Genomic DNA, 25,947 nt, shown 5'->3' on the forward strand with positions numbered 1-25,947 from the left:
ATGACATGATTCTGTCCCCAGGCAAGTACTGGAGGCAGGGAGGAGGCCTCCTCCTATGTTAGAACCTGAGGACAGTCCACTCTTAATGAGGAGCCTGCTCTGGAGAGGCAGCAGGCAGAAGAGCACCCCTGAGGACCCCAGCTCAAACCCAGGCTGCTTATTAGCTTTGCAGCCTTGGATAAGTTGCTTAACTTCCCTGGGCCTCACCATCCTTATTTATAAAATTGGAAGAAAAAAAAAAACCAACAAAACAAAAAATGTTCTCTCTCTTAAAGTGTTATTGTGGGGATTAGAGATAATAATATATAAGATGCCTAACACAAAAGAGGTCTCAATTCATGATAGATATTATCATTAATCTTATTATTATTATGCTGTGACAGGTGTTACGAGGGCCCTGGGGATAAAGGGATGAAAAAGATACAGTTGTACAGCCTCCTGCAGCAGACAGACAGACGGAAACAACCACCTACAATGTAAGACAGAAGGAGGTACATGCTCCAGGAATGGAACCAGAGGAGTGACAAGTTCTGCTGCAGGCTCACGGAAGGGGACAGAGGAACGCAGTTTAAAGGACAAAAGGGGAGTAGGGTACCAATAAGGAGAGGAAGAGATTGATGCAGACCAGGCAGGGACACCAGAACCTAACGAAAAGAGGGACGAAAACCCATGGAACTTGGAATCCCAGGACAACTAAGGGGGTGGAAGAAGGGTGGTGGGCTCACTGACTCTCACCTTGGGCAAATATGGGCTGCAGTTGGGGAGCACTGACCACTTTTCAGAAGGGATCCCCCTGGCCAGATTCCTTCTGATCCCCCCTTCTCCCCTCCCCAACACACAGTACCCCCAGTGCACTCCCAGGCCAGTCAGGCATGATGACAACTCAGCACTGAGGAGCCCCATCCGCATAGACAAGGGAGCTGATCCAGGCCTGCCGTCCACAGCACCAGCAGATACATCTGGCCCACATCTGAGTAGTGTCCAAAACTCCCCACTGGGGCCAAGACAGCCAGTCAGGATGCTGGTGAAGAGCGTGCTGGGAAACTCCCACAAGGAGCCTGCATCGATATAATCAGGTCTGGTGGAAATTAAAAGCTATTAGGAACAGGGCCGGATTTATCTTTATATCCAATAACATGCATTGTAATGGTGATCATGCAGATGGGAAATGAAACCACATCTCGGCTTCACTGGAGGCCTTCATTTTAATTTACGTTCGCGCACAGCCCTTTGCCCGCTCGCTCAGGAGAGCCAATTCGTCTCAAGACCAAGTCCCCCAGGAGAGAAGTAAGGGGTAGGAGCATGCCAGATCATAGGCGAGAGGCTCTGTGATTTTACATGCACATCTTTAAGCAGCCTGATGGAAGGAAGATGGCCAGCTTAGGGGAGGGGAAGGCGGGAGAGGGGGGCAGAGGTAGAAGGCAGCTCTGGGCAAAGTTCCTTTCGGGCCGTCTCTCTAGACTCTACCTACCCCGGCTGGGAAAAGCACAGCCAAAAAGCTGCTTAGAGTTTCACCGGCCAGCTCCACGAGGCTTACCTGCCCCTCCCAACCGTGGACAGCTGGCGAGGCTAACCTGTGCGCAAATACCCAACTCACAGAGCTTGCTTAGGCCCCAAGCCTTTAATTCCTCCCAAAGCCCCTCTGAGAGAGGCATGGAAGGGCAGGCTCCTAGTTCACAGGGGCCTGCACTCACCCCACTGGGCCCCCTCCTCCCAGGGCACCTGCTCTCCCCAAGGAGATGTCTCCTGGGGCCCAGACTGGCCCACGTCAGCCTCCCCGTCCCTCTTCCTGCTCTCCAGCACCTGCTCCTGCTGGCCTTGTGGTTTATGGAGGATCTGAGCCCAGCTTTGCAGATCCAGAGATCAAAATCAACCCCGTTCTCCCTGCTCCAGAAGGTGACCCTGAAGTGTCAAGGGGACATAACTCGGGCTCCTTGGTCCTTCCTTAACCTCGAGGCAACCTAATTATTAAATCTCCTCAACTGTGAGAAGCTGCTGTCCAACTGCCCAGCCAACAAACACAAACACACACACACACACACACACACACACACACTGGGTACTCTGCAAGTATGGATGGCAGAGAATCTTATTTTTATGAAAAAAATCAGTAAACAATTTGCATTTTCCAAAATTAAGGTATGCAGCATGTGGACCCAAGTTCAGGCCTCTCATCTACAGAGCCTGGAGGAAGCAAAACCCTGCTCTCCCTGGTTCTCTTGGATTCCTCTGGGAGCATGTTAGCTGGATTCACGTGCTTTGGGAAGCCTGTCCCTGGATCTAAAACATAGCTGTAGAAAGATCTAGAATGATTATGGATGGGGCTGGAGGGCCGGGCAGGGGAGGAAAATTCTCGAGGAAAGAAAGGGGGTTCTATAGAACCAAAGTTTAACAGAACCCTGAAGATTAGCATCAAGCCCACTTCCCTGATAATTATGCCCTTTGGGGCCACCAGCCCAGTCTTGACATCAAAGACAGCCCTGAAGCACCAACTACAAGGGCCGCCCAGGGAAGCTCACTGCCTCCAGCTCCGACACACAGGAGCCAGGTTAACCTTCCTTCTCTCCTGCCTGAGCTGGCTTCTTGCTACTCCACGCCCATGGTGCTCGTCCTTATTCCATGCCTCTGTCCATGCTGCTCCCATATTCCTTCAGAACTCTCCCAACCATCCATTCACGCACCCACTGGACATTTAGTGAGCATGTATCCTGAGTGTGAAGAGCCAGGGATGTGTGGATGAAAACAACCCAGTTCCTAACCTTGGGACACTCAGTCTAATGGGGGACACAGACCCTGTTACATGGTAGCAATACACACCCAGCAATAGGAAACAGCAGTACAAAGAGGAGAATGAACGCTCTTTTCCACCAAATAGTAATCCTCATCGCTACAGACCATCCTCCGTGTGTCAGGCGGTGTTCAAAACATTCTACATATTAACTCATTTCATTCCTACTTGAACCCTATGAAGTAATCAATCATGATCCCCATTTTATTACACTTGGGGAAACTGAGGCACTTCAGGGAAAAATGACTTGCTCAGCTTGTAAGCAATGGGGTGAGTTTCAAACCCAGGCAGTCTGGTCCTAGATTTTAGGCTCTTAATCACTGCCCTCCTCTGGGGCCACAAAGCCCTCCCTAAACCAGCACTGAGTCTCTCCGCTCCTGAGGCCCACAGCACACAAGCCTCCATTGTACCCAAAGCAACGCTTTACTGGATACACTTGTACTGGTGCCTGGACGCAGTTCTGTGTGGGGGTAAGTGCACAGACCTGGGTTCAAGCCCTCACCTCTGCTTAATAGATGTGTGACCCGGAAGAAGTTACTTCACTTCTTTGAGCCTCAGTTTCCTCTTCTGTAAAGTGAAGGGGGAAAATACACTTAAGGACGTTTTGTGAAGATATAATGAGGTCATATTTGAAAGTTTCTTAGCCCAGTGCCTGGCATATAGTAAGCACTCAAAATTTTTTAATATTATTTTATTATTATTATTACTTTAATAGATATAACTCATAGTCCATAAACTCAAGTGTATAAGAAATATCATATTTCTTTATGTTCTTTAAATCACCTGCAATCTGACTCTGCTGGATAGACAAGAAATTCAATCTCCATCACTACTGGAGCTTCCCAATAACAACCTTGGTTGTTGCCAAGGGTCTCTGGTCCTCACCAGCCTGTCGGCCCTGCCTGCATGATCCCTTTGGGTCTTGGCTGAGCACGTCGTGTCTCATATAGACACAAGAACACTAGCCTCAGGCGCAGACCCTGTGGAGCCACACACAGCCACTCCTGTGGGGTCCAACCGCCTCCTTCAGCTGTACCCTGGAGCCTGCAGCACAATCCCCGTCTCTGACATCCTTTTGTCTCCTGTTCCCCGCCCTCAGAGACCCTCCTCCTCAGCCAGAACACCCATCCTCATCTTCCCTGTTCGCTTATGGTTTCCCTAAGGGCAAGAAGAGCGGCTGTCTTCAGGTAGCCTCAGATTCCTGTCCCATCACAAGCTCTGAGGACATTATACCTTCTGGCCATCTGCCCGGAACTGAGAGAAGGGAAAAGTACCAAGAGCAAAACACAAATTAATGTCTCAAAAAAAGTATCCTGCCACATTAGCTGTCAATGTGCCCAAACATCGGTCCTTCTCCCGGCTCTACACTGGACCCACCTAAGGAGTCTCCAAAGGGCTGATGCAGGTTCTACTCTGAGATACTGACTGGGGGTTGGGCCCAAGCACTGGTGTTTTCCAAAGACCTCCCAGGGATTCAAACATGTAGCAGGATTAAGAACCCCTGCTTTACAGGTTTCACGCATAGAAGTCTTGTCTTCCCCAACTAACCCGAAAACTTGGAGCAATTAGAATCATTTCATATGACCAGCGATGGGACGTTAATGCTGCAGCGGCACTCAGAGAGCATCTGGTCAAGTTCCATTTTACAGAAAGGAAAACAAGGTCCTTGGTCAAGAGAAGAAGAAACAGCATCAGAGCCTCTACAATGTGCCGGGATGAAGGGAGAGAGGCTGGAGTGGTGGGAAAACCCCAGCATTTTGTAACCAAAGCCTAGAGGTATTTTGAGGACTTGAAGTCCTCTCTTGGGGTTCCCAGACCTGTTTTCCTGTTGAAAAGACAACCCTGCATAGGGAAAAGGAACCGATAACGAAGGGCTCACAAACACGGCAGCTCTAACAAGGTGAACCTACAATGCAGTATTAACCTTTTCTCCCAATACCAGGCAAGAAGAGGGCCCACTGGAATTGTGATGGGCTCTTTGGCCAACTCATGAAAAAAACGTCCCATGCGCATGCTGCCTCAAGTCTGGTCCTCCGAGAATCCAGCACTCACGTCCTAGTCATTCAAGGCAGGAAAAGACACCACAAACCAGCCTCTTTTCCCTCCTCCCCTGACAACTTTTCACAGTTAAGATGCTTCTAGTCTTGTCTCCCATCACTAAGGGCAAGGGCCAGCAAAGACCCAGTGGTCAGGAAGGATGGCGACCCCACTCCTTTGCAGAAACAGGACCCACTCTGTGTCTGATGGGACCTTCACACACTCAGCAGAGGCCCCTGGCATGCGGGTTTTCACCACCCCACACAGAGGTGCACCAAGCCGAGACCAAAGACACTTTCGCCAGAGCATCACCAAAACAATAACAAATCGCTCACCAGAACCAACCTCAAGATCTCAGTTAGCTCAACAACCAACTCAGCACCTCTGCTTCAGTCTCCCCAACCCCAGCACCGCTGTCCGCCGAGGCCCCACAGCACTTCCTTACCTGGGATGATGGAGACCGTGTCCTTCTCCCAGGACACAACGCTAACATATTCCTGCACTGAAGAGGGGATGAGGCACTTGAAGACGGCCACGTTTCCACGCATTGACCTTTGATCCTCCACCCGGACGGTGTAGGGTTCCCTGAAAACTGCAGAGAGACGTGGGGGGGTTGGGGAGAGACAGGTGTCATAAGGCTCGGATGGGACATGGTGGGGGGGCCCCAAGAAAGCAAGCTCAACTCCCTCAGTACCCCAGGCCTCAGCCTCCATCACCTCTTCCCCTACCTCCCACTTACCCAGACCAGAAGTTCCTGCCGTGATCTGATTTCTGCCTGCACAGCTCCTTCTCCATCAACCTGCCCCTACTCCCCTGGGCAGCCTACTCTCCCTCAGAAATACCCTGCCTCACTCTGCAAGAGCATAAATCCAACGTCCAACCTTTCCAATTTCGGCAAATATTAACAAACTGCATAAGACATTAGGACCTTGAGGGTAGCACTCAAGCCCTGCAAGGTGATCATACACAAGAAGGGGATGTGGGTAATACAGAAGTATACTAGAATGCCTCCAAGGAAACATATCTGATTCCCTATATTATCCCTGGGCCCAGGGTAGCAACAGTTTGCGGCACAGTGACCATAAATTGCCAAAATAAAAACCAGGACACATGATCTAACCACAGATTTTTGTGCCACTTCAATGTGAAAAGCGGTTTGGGAAACGGGAGTTTACATCCTGAACTTTCTGGAGGGCTGGGTGGTCTATAAGCAAAATGGGAGAGAATTTTTGAAACTGTGACCATCTCTGAAAATGCAGAACCCCAGAGACACGGCCAGCCTCCAAGATTCTCCATAACGAAGCTTCCTTGCTGCTCTCTCCCACCTCCTGCTGCTGCCCCCAGCCAGACCCCCAGCCTTGCCTGGCTGCCCTCACAGTGTGCACAGAGGCTTCCTGTCTTGGTCCCAGGGCTGGTTTTCGGGGAGCTGTCACCTGCAGCCACCAAACTCGTTGGGTCCCAGGGATGGGCTGGCCCAGCCCTCTGCCTCTGCCTCCCCCTCGTCCTCTTCCACGTGGCCTCTTCCAACTCACTCCATCCTCTGCCCCTTCTCTGCCAAGCAGAGCTGAAGCATCCAGAGCCCCACCGCCTCCCGACCTTGTCCCTCAGCAGGCACCTGGGCAGCGTGCCCTCCTGCTCTCCCTGCCATGGTTGCCCAGGCGACGCTCAGGGCCTAGCAGCCCCTCCGGCTGTGCACCTGCAGCCCCTCTGGCTTCATCAAGAGCCTCTTAATTGGCTGTGTTTCCAGGCGGGCCAGCCCTCCCCAGGCCTCCCCATGCCTTTATTCTTTCCCCTTCTCCGTGTTGTGGCCGTGATGGGGAAGAGAGACAGCTGAGGTGGAGGAGAGAGAGGAGACAGCTCTGCCTGCTCTGTGAGGCCATGGTCCACCCTGTTGTGGGTCTGGGCATGGCACTGCCTGCAGATGAAGGGGGGAACAGAAAGGAGACTAAGGGGAGCCGACGCTGGAGGGAGCAGAGTGGAGGAGTGGAAAGGGCTGGGTTTGGGTGCACACCATCCAGATGAGTCCCAGGGACCAGCAGGTACTAATGGTTAAGAGCGTCCAACGAGCAGGCCCTGCATCCTCCTCTGAGCAGCTGCGTGACCTAGACAAGACCTAGTTAACCTTTCAGTGCCTCAGTTTCCTCATTTGTGAAAGGAAATAACAGTAATAATAATAGCAGCATGTAGAAGGCCTGGTACATGGAAAGCACTGCAACAATGTCACTTGTCATTATAGCTACACCTGTGTGACTAACTGCCTACGTGCCCTTGGGCAACGACATCACCTCTCTTTGTCTCAGTCCCCCCATTTGTAAGTAAGAAACACTTTACAGGATTATTGTGAAGATCACATCCTAACCCAATAACGGGCATGTAACAGGAAATATGAGGTCACCTCCTTTTAGCCCAATCCTCCAGGCTGTACAGGCCAGAACTGGGTTCCAAATCTTGGCCTCAGGGCTCCCAGCCCAGCACCTGGTGTTGTGTTAGGGGAACAGAGCAAAGGACCTACTCCTGAAAAGAGGCTCCACGGGGAGCCCCAGGGGGCATACACTGAGCACGGCCCTAGGTTCGAAGAGCTTGCACTCTCTCCCCAGACAAACCAATGAGATGAAGACCAGTTCTTTAACTAAGAGCTCTCATCCCACCTCACCCCTACAAACACCTGTTCCCAGCTGCTTGGAACCTTGTCCTTGCAAGAGACACTGCCAAGGCAGAAGGACACAGGCAGTCAGAGGTCTTGCAGGACCTGTCACTAGGCACGTAGGTTGGGAGACCCTCCCCAGAATCCACTCTCCTCTGCCCAACACATGGCCAGGAACGATGGCACGCCCCAGGCCTGGTGCTGCTGCAGTGGCCGGCTAGGACACCGGCTGTCCTCTGCCACCCCAAAACCTCCTCCAAGAAAGTCACTCCCCAAACCTCAGTGCTTTATTACTATTTGAGGCACATCTTACAACTCATTAGGACACACCAGCATATCAGGACAGCCTCGTTAAGTGTAGCTGGTCTAACTCAGTCCCTCATCTCCAGCCCTCACCCAGAGAAATGAGACCATCCCAGAAACCCTCACTTCCTTGCCTCCATCAACTCTTCCAGAGACCAAAATCCTTCACTGCTAAAATTATCCCATCGTGAATTTTACCTAAATGCCTATTCTCAGGAGCTATGTTAGACTCAACTGTCCGTCAACAGTGGAATGGATGAATAAAGTGTGGGATAGTCACACAATAGAAGACCACACGGCAATGAGAATGAACCACCCACAGCTGCACACAGCAGCAGGGGTAAAGCCCACCGACATAACAGTGAGCAAAAGACTCAAGAGAACAACTACCGTAGGGCTCCGCTTACGTAAAGTACAAAAACAGGCAAACGCCTATATTGCTAGAAGTCAGGACTATGGTCTCCCCTAGGAGCAGTGACCCAAAGAAGCATAAAGGAGGCTTCTGACGTGCTGATATCATATATCTTGATCTGGATATTAGCTAAACTTTGTGAAAATTCATCAGGCTATATACTTATATACACTTCTCTTTATATATTCTATTTCAATAAAAGGTTTTTTTTTTTTTTGAGAAAAAAAAGAAATTCATTGGCTGTTTTCCATGAGTCAGGCACTGAAGAGCGCTTAAATAATTTAAATGAGTGCTATCTCATTTAACCCTGACGTGTGGTGATGAATGGGGTAGGTGTTGGCATCAGCTTTGTGAATGAGGAAACCGAGGCTCAGAAAGGTGTGTTCTCCGCTTAAGGACACACAGTAACAACAAAACTTAGCTTGAGGGACTGACTTCTTCCAAGCCCCACCCACAGCCCACCCCACCCCACGACCTGCCGCCCAATCCCTAGCATGTTACGCACAGATCCTCAGAATGATGGGCGATGGGCGCTACCCACTCCCCATTCCCCCCCCCAACTTGGCCCCCCCCCCCCCCCCCCCCCCCCCGCTTCAGACTGAGCTCCCAGGTAGGGGAAAGCCGCCTGGTCCCTCACCTGCTTTGACGCGGATGTTAGGGCTCCGGATCTTGCCGGCCGCATTCTCCGCGGTGCAGAAGTAGTCATTGTCGTGGATAAAGCTATTGAAGGCGGAGGGGGAGAAGGGATAGAGCTGCAGTGTCCCGTTGGCGTGGACGTGCCGGATGTGCGGCACGTCGTAGATGTCGTCCCCCGTGGCCAGGTACCATCGAAGGGCCGCGCTGGGGGAGCCCGCGGCCGGGCAGGGCACCACCACCCCCACGGAGCTGGAAAAGGTCACCTGTTGCAAGGAGTCATTTACAAAGTAGAGGCTGGTGCCGACATCTTCAGGGCGGGCTGCGGGGAGGCAGGGGAGAGGCTGGGTTAGCGCCCTAGGAAGACCCTCATCAAAGCACTTATTGAGCGCTCACTATACCCCAGGCACCGGAAAAGGTGAATAAGAGATAGTTCCTGTCCTATGGAAGCTTCCAACCTAGCACAAGAATAGCAACAATTACAACATCTCATTCTCCGTGCCAAGTTCATGGATGGAGGTGCCCACCACTCTGCTATGTTGCTGGGTCTGAAGCCAAGATCCACTCTTGGCATCCACACAGTAGGAGAGGCACTGAAATTGCTTAGATAATAAACATTTATTGAGCACCTACTGTATGCAGTCAGGTTCACAGCCATTACCTCAATTCATCTGTGCAACCCTGAGAGGAGATGGTATCACCTCTTTTCCTTTTTTTTTTTGGAAGATTAGCCCTGAGCTAACACCTGCTGCCAATCCTCCTCTGTTGCTGAGGAAGACTGGCCCCGAGCTAATATCCGTGCCCATCTTCCTCCACTTTATATGTGGGACGCCTACCACAGCATGGCTTGCCAAGCTGTGCCATGTCTGCACCTGGGATCGGAACCGGTGAACCCCAGGCCACTGAAGCGGAATGTGCGCACTTAACTGCTGCACCACTGGGCCGGACCCAATACCACCTCTTTTTTATCATTCCCTTTTATAGGCTGAGAAGAGTTATCTGATTTGCCTGAGATGACACAGCTGCTAAGCTACAGACTAAAATTTGAACCCATTGCTCCTAAAGAGGATCTTGGTGCACTTTCTCTCATCCTATAGCTGAAAGGGAAAAGTCTCAAGATTATGTTCTCAGAGGGAATGGCTGCAGGAACTGGGGATGCTCGCCTGGAAGAGAGAAGATGGCAGGAGACCTTGAGAGCTGCCTGCTGCCTCTGGAGTTGATTTGGAAAACGCATTGCCCCAGAGGGCTGAATGAGGACCAGCGGTACTGTGGGTGGACCAGATCTGAGCTCGGGGAGCAAGAGAGCCACCCAGGTTCTACACCCAACACTGACTGACTGTGGGATTCCCTTCCCCTCTCTGATCATCTGCTCCTTCACTTATAAAATGGAGGGCGGATGGACAAGGCTGCAAAGACGCCTGGCATCTCTGACATGTTGCCATTTTGACACTCAGTCACGCAGGAGAGCATGTTCATGATCACAGCTACCTGATGACCGCGGGGCCGCCTGACCAGAGAACAGCATCTCCAACTCTTATCCCAGCGTAGCGCTTCAGTCCTTCCTGCCCTTCGGGGAAGCCACCCTGAATGGTGGAATTAGGGCCGGCCTTCCCTCCCTCCCCCCGTCCCCTTAAGAAGGGCCACCTCTGAGCAAGTGGAGGCAAACCCCGAGGAAGAGAGGGCCTGGTCCCAGGGGTCCAGCTGGAAGCCACTCCCTCTCCACCAGGAAGATCAGGGAGCAGACAAACCACTCTGCTGCCTGTTTAAAGAACGTTGCAGGGGACCCAACTTGACCTCAATTTCCACAACTTTATAGGAAGGGGGAGGGCCCGGATCCTGCCCGTATTAATATTCTTGGTTTAACTCTGAGCTGAGCCTCCAGGGAGAATAGACGGGGCAGCTCATTGAGGAAGGCCATTAAGCCTCATTGGTCAAAGCAATTCACATCATCTCATAAAAAGCCGTGATGAAGCCATTAGCAGCAGTGCTGGAAAACACATTCGTGGGCTCCTTGCTGTGGTGTCAGGGCGTCCTCTTAGCAGCAAATGCATTTGCTGTCCCCACCAGGGACTGCACCCTTAGCGGCTGAAAGGCTCTTGGAGAGGGAGAGAAGCACCACCTTCCATCCTCCTCCTCACACTGTCTCCCCTTGTGACAGTCCCAGTGTTGGTGGTTGAGAAAAGCCACTCTGTGGAAAGGAAAATTGCCCAATGGGGAATGCTCAGAAGCTCCCAAAGCATGGCCCGCTTGCAGTGGCTAGAATATTCTCCAAGATTCTGAAATCATACCATTTCATAGGAAAGCAAGCTGAGGTTTAGGAAGGCTTCTCTTAGGACTCACACTTACCAGGTCCCCTTCCTGAGCCTGCTCACCTTTTGAAAGACTTCCTTACCAAGAGTCATCAACAAATATTGGTTAAGCATCTTCTATACGCCACGCACTGTTGTGAGCACTTTACTTACATGACCTTTTAATCCTCCCAACAACCCCATGAGGTTGGCACTATTATTATCACAGTTTACAGATGAACAAACTAAGGCACCGAGAAAGCAAAGCAACTTACTCAAGACCACACAACCAGTGAGTGAGGCTCTGGGATGCAGATGCAGGCAGTCCGAGCCCAGAGTTGGTTTCTTAACCATTAGATGATTGTAACCAATGCAATAACAAGCAGGGGCTTTCACCTGCCTCAAAGACAACTCGGCCACCAACTTGCATGTTCAGTGAGCCACGGACAGGATCAAGACACATGCACCCCTGCTCGTGCACACGTGTAGGCGTACAACACACACACACACACACACACACACACACACACACACACACTCCTCCTGGGAGGGGCCCCTGTTGGACTCAACACTTCAGACAAAAAAGCTCAGCCTGTGGGAGTAGGGGCATCACTCTGGGGCTCTGGGTGCTTCCTGAGACAGCCTGCTTAATCAGACACCCTTGCGGTGGCAGCTTTATGGATTTGGGGAGCCAAAATCCATCAAGGAGCAGAAAGACTCTACCCTGTGCCTGACAAATGGACTTAGGAAGCTGAGAAAGATCCCTGACAGAGAGGAATTCAGGAAGTGTCGGCTTCAAGGGACAGAGGAAGAAAACATTTAAGGATTGGTATGATGTAGCCCTCAGTAATGATAATACCACCAGCGATAATGACAGCCACCATGGATTTCACTGTTAACTACAGGCCAGGCTCGCGCTAAACCCATTATAGATATTATCTCACTTAATCTTCAGGACTCCCTAGGGGATGTTATTGCTATTATTCCCATCTTACAGATAAGGAAATTAAGACTCTGAGAAGTTAACTAGCGTGCGCACAGTAACAGAGTGTCAGTGCCGGAGCTGAGATAGAACCCAACTTTGCCTTGCTTCGGAGCCCGAGGATGGAACTGCTCCGTCATAGGAACCATGCTGAAGACAAATCAAACCTCAAAATCTGGGTTTCCAGGCTGGGTACCCCTCCCCATCCTTTTTTCCACCCCAACCCCACTCCAAACACACATTCCTAGTCTCCTTCTCTCCTGGCTGGAAGTCCGTTACACCCTCCCTGCCTCCCGAGACAGCCCCTTCCCCAGGCCCCGGCCGGGAGCATCAGCCACAATGACAACCGTCTTCCTGCGCTCTGGGCCTCCGATCCCGCCAGAGCCAAGGACAAGAGGCTCTCAGCAACTAGAAATGGGTAGACTTAATTGATGAATTGATTGGGATTGTCCAGCCACCTGTCAGCGCTGATGAAAGAGCAGATTTATAGCAAAAGGTGAGTAGCCTCATATTTCTCCCACCCCGGGACGCAAGCTGCTGTCTTCTGAGTCTGGGGGAGCTGGGGAGGAGTAGACAAACCATTCATTTCTGCTTACAGCTCTGACAGGGCATTGCCATTATGAAACATCACCCTCAGGTGTAAAACAATAGCATTTTGCACTTATGTTGGACTCATATTTTACCATCGCAAGGCACTGTCAGCCCAGAATGCAGAAGCCCTTAAATAAACATTAATTTAGCCTCACCCCACCTGCCAAAAGAAAGGAGCGAGCAAATCCATAAAGGGGAAACTGAGGCACTGACCACCAAGTATCTCAAATCTCTGCCACGTGCCAAGAGGAAGGCTGGCACGAACAGCAGTGGGTGTTGCAGCAGCACGGGGTACGTCCAGTCACCTCGCCATAGAAGGGCAAGCAGCGAGGACCTGAGGGCCTCACTCCCACCTCATGGATCTGGCACAGCCTCTGTGGTGGGGGCCTTCCCTCCATGTGAGGCTCCTGTTTGAATCTTTGGAACAGTGACAGAGCCTCAGCAAGCTCTGAGAGGAGCACAGAAGCACGGTACAACAGACAGGGCCCTGGAACAGTCTGACAGAGCTACCTTCCCTCCTGGGGCTCACCCCTGATCTGCTGTGTGACCTCAGACAAGCCGCTTAGCCTTTCTGAGCCTCACGGTCTTCACTCACAAAATGGGGAGGATTGTACCATCTTATCTGCCCCCCATGGTTGCCAAGCAGGTAAAACGGAATGCGAAAGTACTTGGTTCCCCATAAGGAGGATGTGTGAATGTGGGGATAAGATGGTTATTCCTGTCCCAGCACGTGCCTGAGGTTACCACAAAGGATGACAAGGGCACACTCCACACTGCAGAATTCAAACCCCCTCCAACCCTACATCCTCTCAGCAGACTCCTGCACCCCTCAACACTCCGCTCTCCCAGGTCCTTTCTGACTCAGAGACCTTTATTTTTTTTGAGGAAGATTAGCCCTGAGCTAACATCTGCTGCCAGTCCTCCTCTTTTTGCTGAGGAAGACTAGCCCTGAGCTAACATCCGTGCCCATCTTCCTCCACTTTATATGTAGGATGCCTACCACAGCACAGCTTGCCTACCACGGCATGGCTTACCAAGTGGTGCCATGACCGCACCTGGGGTCCGAACCGGCTAACCCGGGCCACGGAAGCAGAACATGTGAACTTAACGGCTGCGCCATGGGGCCAGCCCCTGACTCAGAGACTTTTATTCATTCAGGGGATAAATACGGAGCACCAGCCACATGCACCGCCCCTGGACCCCAGGTGTTGTGGAAGGCATCAAAGACAAGGGAGGAGGGCCCACCCTCTAGGAGCTTGTCAAGGAGACAGAGCCCAGGAAAAGATTAACCCACAGCCCAGGGCAGAGTGTGAGGAAGGGCTGAAAGTCCTCATCAAGCCGAGAGCCACCAGGAGGGCGGAGGCAAGTTACTCAGCAGCCGGAGACAAAGCTTTGGGACTGGGGGCCGAGCTGAGACTGGAGCGACCATCTGAATAGGTGGGGTGGGGTAGGGTGGGAAGGCACTCCCAGAGAGAGGCTGCCGGAACAATGGCTCAGTGGCAGAAATGGGTGTGGCACGTTTGGGGGACCCTGCAGAAACCTTCCAGACAGCAGCGCTGGGGGGAGCTTGGGCAGAAGAGGCCAAAACAGCTGGACTGACGCCTTTGGCCCTCAGCGTTGGAAGCCATGGAGCTCTGCAGGCTTGGAAGAGGGTGCAGGGTGCAGCCACGTCCACGGAGGGGGCGGCTGAGGTTATCCAAGTTCTCGGAGCCCTCTGCCTAACTTCACTTTGGCCATACACCTATTCCCTGAAAGCTTATTGGCCTGGCTAATGGTACTGAGTTCTCAAAAGAAAGGAGACTAACATCGACTGAGTGCCTACTGTGTGCCGGGCACGAGGCTTGCGTGCTTCAAGGGCATTTTCTCATTTAATCATGACACAAAGGTACAAAGGTGGGTCCTGTGGTCTCATTTTACAGATCGCGAGAAATTCTTCAAGATCCTATGGCTAGAAGGAGTGGGAGCCAACATCTGATCCAGGTCTGTCTGGCTCTCAAGCCCAGTTTTTTCCATCACAATGCTAAAGAGTTCAAAGTTCGGGGCCTTAGGAGGGTTCCCCTTGACTTCTTCTCTAGAAGCCAGGCCTCATTTGGAAAGCAAGTCCTTGGACAGGAAACTCCTACCTTCCCCTTAAGTGCCAGCCATCCCCCAGCTCGCTGTTCCCTCTGCAGACAGAACCAGGCGCATTTACAGAGAGAACCAGAGGAGGGGGAAACACTTCATAAATAAGAGAGAGGCATTGAGATCAACAGCAGAGCTCCTTCTGGTCAAAGGGGGAAACGGATTTTTAATAGAAAATGGAAGTTATGGGTTTGGTTGTGATGTGACAGACGCCCAGCCTTAAACCCGTTTAATCTTCTCCGCCGTTTAACATTGAGCTCCACCCCGATGCCGTGTTTCATAAAACAGGCTCCAAATCGCTAGGAGATTAGAAGTGTAGAAATAGCACTGCAATATTTTTAAACCAGAAATCGCCCCCAGGCATTTGGGCTGCCCCCAGGGTCACCGCTGAAACCTAAGTACCCATCGCATCAACCCGCTCGCTCACCCTCCGCCGTCTGGCCATCGGGATTAGTTTGGCGAAGGAAACTGGACACCCATGTATGTGCCACCCATGGGCCCCCACCCCGCCTGCCTGGGTTGGATGGGGGTGTCTGACTGGCTGAGGCTTTCTCCCAGGTGCACACTGAATTATCTCCATGTCATCATCTCCAATCATCATAAATGACAACCCGGGGGGACTGAAATATTAATACCTCACCACCTCCACAGGGAGAAGTGAGTCATTTTGTTCTCTTCCTTTACAATATTTACTCGTCTCATTCACTGGACTTTTCATCCAGGAGCATCTGCCAGTGCTGGGGCCGGTACAACACCCGCCCCCGCCAGAGACGAGCAAGAGCCTGCAAGGGGCATGTAAGCCTGGGCATAGCAAGCATGGATGGGGGAAGCAGGGGGCAGGAGGAGTGGGCAGGGCTCCCCTGCAGGACTGTGAGCTCCCTGTCTTGGTCACCACTCTGTCCCCCGAGTCTAGCATAGCACTGGGCACTCAGCACAATAGTTAGACGCCCAGACTCTGGTACGAGGCTCCCCAGCTTCGATTCCCTGCTCTGCCACTTACATGCAGTGTAACCTCAGGCAAGATTCCCTCACGCCTCTGTGCCTTAGTTTCCCCATCTATAAAATGGGAGTGACCATATCTACCTCAAGGGTTGTTATGTTGGATGAGTTAATATCCATGACAGTTTCTGGTGTATGTAAGTGCCTGGCACCACCTAAGTATTTGTCACTGTTGTTATAAGTATTATCATTATAGCAGGCAAGCAGCGAGTATTTGTGGAATAAATATACCACAACAAATACATACCTCTCACCCACAATATTAATAATAACTTAAGAAAGCAGTTCTCAACATTACTATGGATGAGAATCACCTGGAGAGCTGGTAGAAGATGCAGATCCTTAGATAACAGATTCACCAAGTCTGCACAGGGCCAGGAAACTATTTCTGATGCAGACGGTCCTCCATCTACACTCAGAGTAACTAACACTCCTTAGAAAAAAGTCAATTTGTCATACTAGACATCAGTATCACCTTTCCCAACAATAGACAGTTTTCATGGGCTTGGCTGACAGGGACTTTGCACCCTATTAATTAACTTAATTTGGTGATCAAGTTAATAAAATAATAGTGGTGTGATCAATAACAACAGAGCCTTGCAATAGCCACACGGCTGCTGCCCCCAGGCCTTACACAGAGTTTTTCACACAGATGTGCCCTGGTGAGATTTCTTAGATTAATTTGCAAGATTGATTCCACCGCTGCATTTCCACACAAAGGTTTTCATACAAATATATAATTTGCCTTCACTCTGATTGTTCTCATCCCACAGTTGTAAAAACTAGGTCCAGAAAGGATCAACCAGTGGGGCCTCAGCTCACCCACCACATCCATCCAAAACTCAGGTCAGGACCAGCGAGACAGAGTCTGGCTCCTTCATCAGAAAACGCCTTTATTGTGTGTTGGCACCTTGGAGAGAGTCCACATCTAGACCCTGGGGAGGAGAAGGGCGAGTCTCCCCAGACAGCATCAGAGCATTTACAGGCCATCAGAGTTGATACTTTCCCTGGGACAAGATGGAGCAGCCGGGACCAAGTCCCAGACCTTCTGTCTGTGGCTCCCCCCGCCCCGAACCTGGCACACATGTTTACCACTCTCTTCACCATCATCATGGCCACCATTTTTTGCATTTATTTTGTGCCAGGCATTATGAGAAGCCACTTTCTTGCGTTATAGTGCATTTAATCCTGACAGCAACCCTCTAATGTAGCTACTGCACGAGACCCCCTTTCACAGATTAGAAAACAGGAGCTTAGAAGGGTCAAGGAAGTTCCTAGGGTTGCACAACTAGTGGCGGCAGAACTGCCTTTCAAACCCGGGCCTCCCTTGCTCCGGGCTGTGTTTCTCAACAGGCGCACCACATTCTAGACTGGGACCAGCTCCAGGATGCGAGCATACCATGAGGGGGGTTCTGACGAAGGAGAGCAATTTGGGGTATGACAATTCTGAGTTATTTAGGACTGTCCCAGGCATCAAAGATTTCATCCCTAATGCATCCCTCGCCACCCTCCTAACTAACTGCCAGCAGCTCCCTACCCTAGTCATTGAGATAACCAAAAGTCCCCCATCTATTTTCAAACGCCCCTAGGGAGGCGATCCTACCCCAGTGAGGAGCACTGCTCCAGTGCCCAAGTGCTCCACCTCTGTCCATCAGAAACACGGGTTTTTTCTTTTTTCTTTTTCTTTAAGATTCTTAGCACCAACATAGTTCCCGTAGCCAGCAACCAGAAAACTATGAGATCCAGTAAAGATCAGTCATCCTTCAACCTACAAGGCCCCTCACCATCAGCTCCAGGAGAAGTTATGAGCAACAGCTGACAGTCAAACAGACTCTTTAATCTTCCAGCCCCTTCTAGACAGGGCTTGTCAGGGGAAGGCCCCTTACGGCCAGAAACGTCTTTCTAGGGAGTCGGCTCAGACAGCACAGTTGTCCCCAGAGAATCCTAGATTTAGATTGTTAACACTTGAGGGCTTTAAGAGATTATTTTGTCCCAATCTCCTCCATTTACAGATGGGGAGAGTGAGGCCTAGAGAGTCCTTCACGCCAGGTACACAGCTAGCCAGTGTCCTGGCTGGGACTGGACTCCGGTCTCCCCTGCTCTATTAATTCTGGCCGCTCTGCTCTCAGAAGCCAGCAACCCGAGAATGGAGGAACATCAAGGAGAAATGGAATGACATCATATGAGGAGATGCTAGCAGAACCAGGGATGCTGGATGCTAGGGGAGAGGCTCAGATGGGCAGGACACCTGTCTACACATGGTTGAGTGGTTGTCAAGAGGAAGAGGGCTTCACCTGGATTGGTGGCCTAACAGGTGGAACCAGGACCTTTGAGCAGAAGGTACAAGACCATAACAAGGCTTGGGGGATTCTAAGGATGAGCTCTGTAAGAGTGAGAGCCGTGTGACTAGGAACGGGCTGCCTTGAAAGGCAGGCGCTCCTGGGGCCAGCAGTGCTGGGGCAGAGGAAGAACAGCTGCTGGTGTGAGGCTGCCGAGGGGATCGGGCAGAGCAGGGGATGGACTCCATGTCCTTAAAGGTGCCTTCCAACCTGGCAGACTTCTACCCTCGTCAGTCACCCCCAGAGCAGGTACCCCAGCCTCCCAGAGCCTCAAGGCTCTGGGAGACCACCTTAGAAGCGAGGCGTCCGTGACCTTGATTCTACAGGGTCCTCAGGGTCTGGATTCCAGTAATTGCTGTCACCTCAAATGAGGTCACACAAGGTGCCTACTGCTCTGCCCACACAGACTGTGGGTTCCCAGCAGGGAGAATCACCCTCGGAGAAGTGTGTCCAGAGGACAATAGAGTAAACTTACATCTAAGGACCTGGGGAGGGAGCAAAGATGGTTCTTCCCACTCCCACCGGGCACTGGGGCCACAGGGGGATCTGCCAAGTCTGCTCCAAGAAGACTGCTGCCAGCCTGGCTGTGCCTCTTCAGCTGTTCCTCACGTTGATGAAAAAGCAAAGGCTAGGAAAATTCTCCATATGTGGGGGGCCCAGGGAGGGGGAGACAGCCACACACAGCTGTGAGACCTTCGTTGTTCCTGTATGATGAAATGACAGTAATTATACCTCACGTTTCAGCAGAGCATTTCTAAGGCTAAAACCGGTTTGCTGTGGTTCTCACATGTGTGTGTTTATATGTTACCCTGTTCGGTTTATAAAGCATTGTCACGTGATGTACAATTACGTGCCCCTCATCCTTCCTGCACACATGCAATTACAACCGGCCTGTGGGACAGTCAGGACAGGGCTTATTTTGCCCATTTTACAGATTAGGAAACAGAGGTACATGACCTATTAGGTACCTTGCCTAAATTAGACAGGCTGGGTTTTGTTTTCTAGGTCCATGGACAATGCTCTTTCTCACACACACTCTCCCCCCCACCAGTTTAATGGATATGTAACTAGCATTTGAATAACTGTTCTTAATGAAGATGGTGCCCTTGGAAACTGTCAACAAGCATCATGAAGAGCAAGGACGCAGGGAGGTGGGGCAGGGGGTGGCTGAAGGGAAGGATGAGGAGAGTAGCAGCTGGATGGCAGGGGTGGTACCCAAGGCTAATACTGTTCACGTTAAAGCAGCGCTGGGTGAACATCTGTTAAACAGGGCACACAGGCTGTTGTGCCCACAGCCTCCCCCACTCTCGTGGAACCCACAGGCCACAACCTGCTGTGGACAGCACTTGACCTCTGGGTCATATGCTGCTTCCCTCTGGCTACCTGGGTCCTGGAGGGCAGAGTGGCCCAGGGACCCCCAAGGTCACAGGCTGTTGAGGGTGTTCTCTCTACATAAAACTACCTGAAAAACAGCGACGCTCATCCCAGCAGGGAGAGACACAGAAATCCAGCCAGCCACAAGGTCTGCGGGCTTGCCCTGCGCGGCCCATTTACATAGGCTTTATGGCATGAAGTCCAGGATAGGCCTGACTCTGTCCAACCATGGTACAGATTTACCAACCAACCCCAGCGCACCTGTGGCAGGTAGGAGACTGGCCTTTGCCTCACCATCAAATTCAAGTCTGGAGCCAACCTCTGCCCTGGCCTTTTCCACTGCTGCCACTAGCTGTGGCTGGGGAAAGCGGGGTGTGCTGGGTCCCAAAGGTGCCTGCATGGCCTCAGCTGTCTCACTGAGGGCAAGTCTGCAGGCTAGGTGATAGAAGGAAGCAGTGACGTCCCCTGCCTTAGCCACCACTAACTCTTGCTTATTATTACAAAGTCTAGGCCAGTGGGCTTGGCCAAAACAACAGCTCAGTAATAGAACTGCTCAGACCAGGACCTGATGGTCCATCCTGGGGTGGGGGCAGAGGGAGGAGGATGGAAACAGTGCAGAAAACAGCAGAGGTCTAACGTTTATTGAGCACCAATTCTGTTTTGGCTACTTTATATGCATTATCTCCTTTAATCCCATTTCATAGCTGAGAAAGTGGGGCTCAAAGTGACGAGACTCCTAAATTCACGTATCGAGTAAGTGCAGAACCAGGATCTGAATGAGGGGTTTGCCTTGACCCCAAATTTCCACCACACCAGAGAGTTGCAATCTTTTTTATTTTTCGTCATAACACCAATATATAAAATGCTCTGGTTGAAAGAATGGGGGGAGGGGCCTTGAAGTTCTGCCCATGGGCCCTCCCACCTCTACCTACAGCCATCCCTGAGGCTCCACCCACAACTTGGGGCCCCACACCTTACCCTTTGGAAACCTCTGTGGGCTCTGGGTGGACCAGGGCCCTCCCAGATCATTAGATGTGCAGAAAAACACTCCGGGAAGCCTTGGAGCTGCACCTGCCAGGGCAGGATTTGCTCAGGGCCCCGGAAATGCATACAAAACCATTCCCAGAGCCACATTCCCACTGCAGGCACCCCAGCTGGCTCCCCAGGAAGGGGCCCTCCAGCTGCCCCGAACTGTTTGCTCCTCAAGCATTACTCCCAACTCGTTACACACCCTTCCCTCTATGACCAGTGCCTGCCTTCCCACTGCCCCCACTGGAACCGCCGCACAGGACGGAAGCCGCCTGAACAGGGGTAGAATAAGAAGTCTAGGGGCTCTTCCCCTAATCGCTCAGAGGCCGCAACCCCAACCAAGCTGGATGCTGACAAACCAGGAGGGTGAGACAGCGTCTTGCCTCCCTTCATATCCTCATCCCATGCGCTGCTGCTTCTCCACCTACTGACCACAGCCTAAGCACTACCTCCCTCCATTCGGAGGGTACACTCACCAGAGGCTAATGTTGGCCCTGGGTTCCCAGAGCTGATGTACCCTCTTCTTCCTGCAGCACAGGAGGGACAACCCACATGCCACGTTTGGTCTGCCTTAGGGTGTCACCCATCCTCCCACCCCACCCCAATTGCCACCAGCCTTGCCAGATGAAGAACTCAGTGCTGAGCCCCCATAGTCCTAAAACTCAGAGGCAAGAGAGAAGCACCACAAAAAACCCCAGCCCTTCTCCCCACTCCTGCCCCACCCCTATTTCATGCAAGGAAAAAGCCACTGCCTGCTTGCTACTGAGGCCAAGATCAAGATGCTACTTACAGAGGGTGAGGCTCTCGGCCTGCCTAGGTGAGCATGCAAATGTATATGCAAATTATATGTAAATCCAGGGCCTGCCCTTGGGTTCCTGGCATCCGGCCATCTCTGCTGCCTGTGGCTCACCCATTCAGGCACCTGGGTGCCAGCTAGACTCTACTGGGCTAGGGGCTGAGAAAGCACTGTGGGAGCTGGGGGCTCTTCCTCTTGACTGCTTCAAATGTCCCCAAAAAACACCTCCTCCAGAGCACGTGGGAGGGAAGAATCTCCCAGCCTGGTATCTGCACCCCCAAGAAAAAGCTCTCTTAACAGCCACCCACCCTTCCTTCAACTCATCCACAAACAAAATCATCCTTCACCAGGCCGGGCAGGGGACCAAGCAAGTGGCAGGGATGGAATTTCTGAAGACACGGAGAAGGTATGTGAGGTTTGAGGTCTGCATCCCTCTGTCAAAGGCCAACAGCCCATGAGGTGCTCAGGGTAGAACCCCACCCTGTGTCTGGGGTCCCCCAACCTGCCTTTTTGGGGGCTTGCTTCTTTAGCCAAGCATCCCTGAGCCAAACCCTCTGTTTGCCTGCCCACCTCCTCCCCATTCCTCAATCTAAGAAAAATAAGCCTCTCCAACCAGTCTCCTGGGATCTGTTCAACTCAAGCGCTGCCTTTGGGTCAACTGTTTACTTGCTTTTCGTTTCTAATTGAGCTCCCCATTCTGCTGCAGAAATACATTACAGACAGATGACTTTGGTGCCCAGAAACGTGAAGCATCTGAACGGTTTGCCGGGCATCATGGCAATTCCATTCTCCCCCGAGTTATTCTGGCAGCCAAGGTCTCTCTGCCTACGTACCCCCTCCCCGATGCTCACCGTCCTTCACCCGCTTCCCCGAAGTTGCATTTGCCATTTCAAGGTTTTAAAAACAGTGCTCCCCCCACCCCAGTTTAATTAGACACCGAACAGAGTGTTAGAGCTTTTCTTAATGGCATGACGAAGGCTTTTAATTTGGTCTTCTCAAGAGAAGAACCAGGAGTCCCCATCCAAGAGGTTTGGGTGGGAAATGAAAAAAATCAATCCAACCCATTATTTTGGCTTTTAGAAAAACAGGAATTTTAGTGCTGGGGAAGCTTGTTCTTCTACACAGTAAAAATGCAAATGCAGGCAACACAGATGCTGGCACGCTGGATACAACAACGGGGAGAGCCTCGCTGGGGTTCATCTGGCTGCCCAAACCTAGATTTGTTTTGGCAATAATAAGGCAGTTACTGGAGACTCGATAACCGATTATTAAAACACCTTCCCAGTTCAGTTCTGGGGAATCGGTCTGAGCTCAGGCTTCGTCAAAAAAAGGCATTTGGAGAGGAATGGAAATAACAGAAGCTTAAAACACATTCAATAACTGCTTAATTCCATCCAGAGGACGCTCCATCTCATCTTGTTTTCTTCTCCTCTCTCTCTCTGCCTCCTCCCGCTCCTCACAGATGGACGTACAAATTATTGCAAGAGGATATTGTTTTCTGTAACAGGCTCGAACATTCACATTTACATTTTCCTTGGTGCCGCGGGGGTGACTGGCAACGAGAAAAATACACCAAACCCCATCTTCCCTGCTCTCGCCGCATCACATCTCCCACAGCCGCCTCCAGCACCCCCGCCCCCATGCCACCCCAAGCAGAACAGGCCCCAGGGATCAGCCTGGCACCTAAGACCCAATTAAGGCACGAAGGAAAAGAAAGGCCTGTCTGGCGAGTCGCCCTGGAGCCCAACACAGATGCTGGAGCATCTGAATGGCAGGGGTGCCCGGGCTCTGCAGACCAAAAGGCCACTGAGGGGCCACCTCACCTGGCACCTCCGGTCTACCCAAAGGCCCAGGGCCAGTGGCAACTTCCTTCTCAAGTTGGAAAGGGCTTTGGCCCTCAGGCTGTCCCATCGCCTTCTGAGCCTTTCTCTGCCTTTCTACACCGCCACCCCCATCTGCTCCCTCCCTATCACATAGCTTGGGCTTCATTTATTAATGCCCAGCTTCTGGAAGGGGGAGGGGAGCATCCTTCAGGTATTGCTAAGGGACCTCCACTCCTGGGGCTGGGCTGCTCTGGAAGAGGTCTCCAGATGGGGGAGGGGGGGCGGGGAGGAGGGGTTGAGGACAAAGCTGGGCAAGAGTGTGGCAGCAGCTCTGGCCCGTGCATTCTCGCCTGACAAAATGGAAAAGGGCTAGGGGCTGGAGAGAGAACTAGCGAGGAAGAAAGCTGCCGCTCCTCACCTTATGTATTTTTAATATTAATGTAATTAAAGCTGCGAGCCGAGCCAGCCTGCGGGGGCGGAGGGAGGCAGGAAGAGCCTGGGGAGGGGGAGACTGGGGGTGGGGGGCGGGGGGCTTGAACGGGAGACAGGCTTCTTGCTCAGCTAAAGTGGGACGAGAGGGTGCTGTACGGGGCACAAGGGGTTAACCAGCCCAGCTAGACCAGCCGTGGTGTGTCACCCAGTGGACCCCACTGGGTCTGAGAAACTCAACTACTTTGTCCACGATTCAGGGGCCACCCCTCGCCCTGCACCCCTTCTCTAGGCAAACCCCAGCAGCATCTTGGCCTTCAGCCTGCCTTTGACAGGGCGGTATTTACAAATAAATAAGGGTCACCCTCCCTCCCCAAGCCAGGAGACACTGCGGTCGGTCACCTCGGGCTGGTTGCAGACTCCAGACCCGGGGACATCGGCAAGGAAAGACTAGACCCCTCCTGGAGCGCCAACCCTCTGCTGGACTGCCCTTCCCCCATCGCCTAGGGGTCAAGAGTTGCAGCTTGGCCAGGGCAACCGCCTGGGCTAAGGGGGGAGAAGCCACCCTTAGGACGAGAAGGAGAAAAGTTAGAGGGCTGAACAGGTAAAGCTGAGCTGGTACGAGCGTGTGTGCTCCGCCGCGCAAGGGCGCGGAGTTCGGCAGCCTCATCTCCCGCCATCTGCGCGCCCGGGGGCACGTCCTCTGCGATAGCCTGGAAGCCCGACAGCCAGGGACTGCCTGGTCCCGACTCGCTGCCCAGGTGACTCTGGCCGGAAATGACTGCCCCCTTCCAACCCCCAGTCGCGGCTACCTCGGATCAGGTGCGCAGCGCCCCAGCAGCAGGTCTGGACATGCCGGACACCTGGACCCACCCCTAGCAACGCCTTCTCTCTGGGGAAAGCGACACGCCCCCCCCCCCCCCGACCCCAAACCTAAGACTTATCCCCATGTCCGGCTGACCAGGCGCCGAAGCGGAGAATCTCGCACCTTGGGGCGCACTGCCCGAGGTGGCCAAGGCGGCGCAGCGAAGCCGGGGCTAGTGCCCCGGGCAGGAGGGTGAGGTGGGGCTGGGGGAAGGCGACCTCTGGGTTTGGAGAACAAACTTGCTATTCGAGGGACCCCAGCACTCGGGACCCCCAGCTATCCCCGCTCTGGATCCAGCCAAGGCACGGATAAGCGCCATGCGGTGCGGTGCAGGGGGTCTGGGGCGGCGGAGGGGCGCACGGTGGCAGAGGAGGAGTAAGCCGCGGAGTCCGAGGCCCGATTAAGCGAGGACTCCCAGGTGAACAGTCACGGCCCGAAGACCCCTCTACTCGGAGGGCACCCCGGGGTCCCAGCGCCACCAAGACGCAGGAAGCTGGGAAGGGGCTGGGGGAGGGGTCCGGGGCAGAACTGCTGCCCAGCAAGGAGCGGGGAGATGAGGGGCTCATTCACCACCACCCTACGGGCGCGCCCCAAAACGCCAGGCGCCGGTGGCTGGTAGAGCGGTCCAGGGCGGACTCTCACCTGGCCCCTCTCCCGGTGCTTGTCCCGCCCCCGCTGCGCCCCACCCGGGGCCATGCACCAGGGTCGGTCCCCTGGACACCTGGAGCCCGCCGGGCACCCCGCCTCGCCGCCAGTCGCGCGCACCCGGGCCCCACCGCCTCCGCCGCCCTGCCGCCGGCACGGGTCTCACCTTTGTGTAAAGAGTCCAGGAGCAGGAGGAAAGTTACCAGCCACATGCCATAAAGAGGCCCTATTCTCCGGGGAGGTGGTCCTGTGGCCGGCCGTGCGGCAGCGCCTCTCCCCCGCTCAGCGCGCTCGCAGCCGCCCGCACTCCGCGCCCCGCTCTCTCTGCTCCTCAGCCCAGCGCTCGGCGGCGGCGGCTCCTCCCTCCTCGGCTCCCTGGCTCCTGTCATCCGCGGGGCTGGGCTAGGCGGCCGCTCTCCCCGCCCCCCCGCGGCACCCCGGGTGGTGAGCGCCGCGCGAGGCCCGAGCCCGGAAGGCCCCCAGCCCCACTAGCCCAGGCACAGGGGCGGGGACCCGGACCGCACGGCCCTGACCTGGGTTCGCCGTCTGAGAGGCGAGGGTCCCTGCCACCCACAGGCTCGGAGCCTGTGGTCTCATACAGGCATGTGTCATACGTGTGCCAAGAGCCCGCCGTCCTCGGGCCAAGGACGCCCCGTGTCTCCTGGCCCGGTCACCTGGAGCCAATGCTTCCTGACTCTTTCAGACTCAGTTTACCCGCTTGGATGGGGGAGCATCGATGCTCTGAGTAAAATCCACACTAAGATCCTTTGGTGCCGCTCTGGGCTACTCCCCACCTCAAAGCGCAAAGCCACATGCCCTTCCAGCCGCTGGTCACTTGTGTGCCACCCC

At 53.2% G+C, this 25,947-nt stretch overlaps 1 protein-coding gene across 5 annotated transcripts in view; it reads right to left on the reverse strand.

Moving 5' to 3' along the window:
• The window catches only part of DSCAML1 (DS cell adhesion molecule like 1), a 339,853-nt gene extending 314,384 nt beyond the window's left edge, over positions 1–25,469 (reverse strand). Inside the window, exons 1-4 of one of the 5 annotated variants that reach the window (XM_070272836.1) lie at positions 25,265–25,429; positions 9,084–9,139; positions 8,822–8,904; positions 5,271–5,417 (exon numbers count right to left, since the gene is read on the reverse strand). In XM_070272836.1, the coding sequence (XP_070128937.1) occupies positions 5,271–5,417; positions 8,822–8,904; positions 9,084–9,100 (247 nt within the window). In that variant the 5' untranslated portion in view covers positions 9,101–9,139; positions 25,265–25,429. Of the gene's footprint in view, positions 1–5,270; positions 5,418–8,821; positions 9,140–25,264 lie in introns of all 5 variants that reach the window. The other 4 variants (XM_070272834.1, XM_070272833.1, XM_023644895.2 and 1 more) reach the window with 4 other exon arrangements.
• Between the last annotated feature and the right edge of the window lie 478 nt (positions 25,470–25,947).

This window comes from Equus caballus, chromosome 7 (assembly GCF_041296265.1).
Source record: "Equus caballus isolate H_3958 breed thoroughbred chromosome 7, TB-T2T, whole genome shotgun sequence".
In the NCBI taxonomy this organism is placed as follows: domain Eukaryota; kingdom Metazoa; phylum Chordata; class Mammalia; order Perissodactyla; family Equidae; genus Equus; species Equus caballus.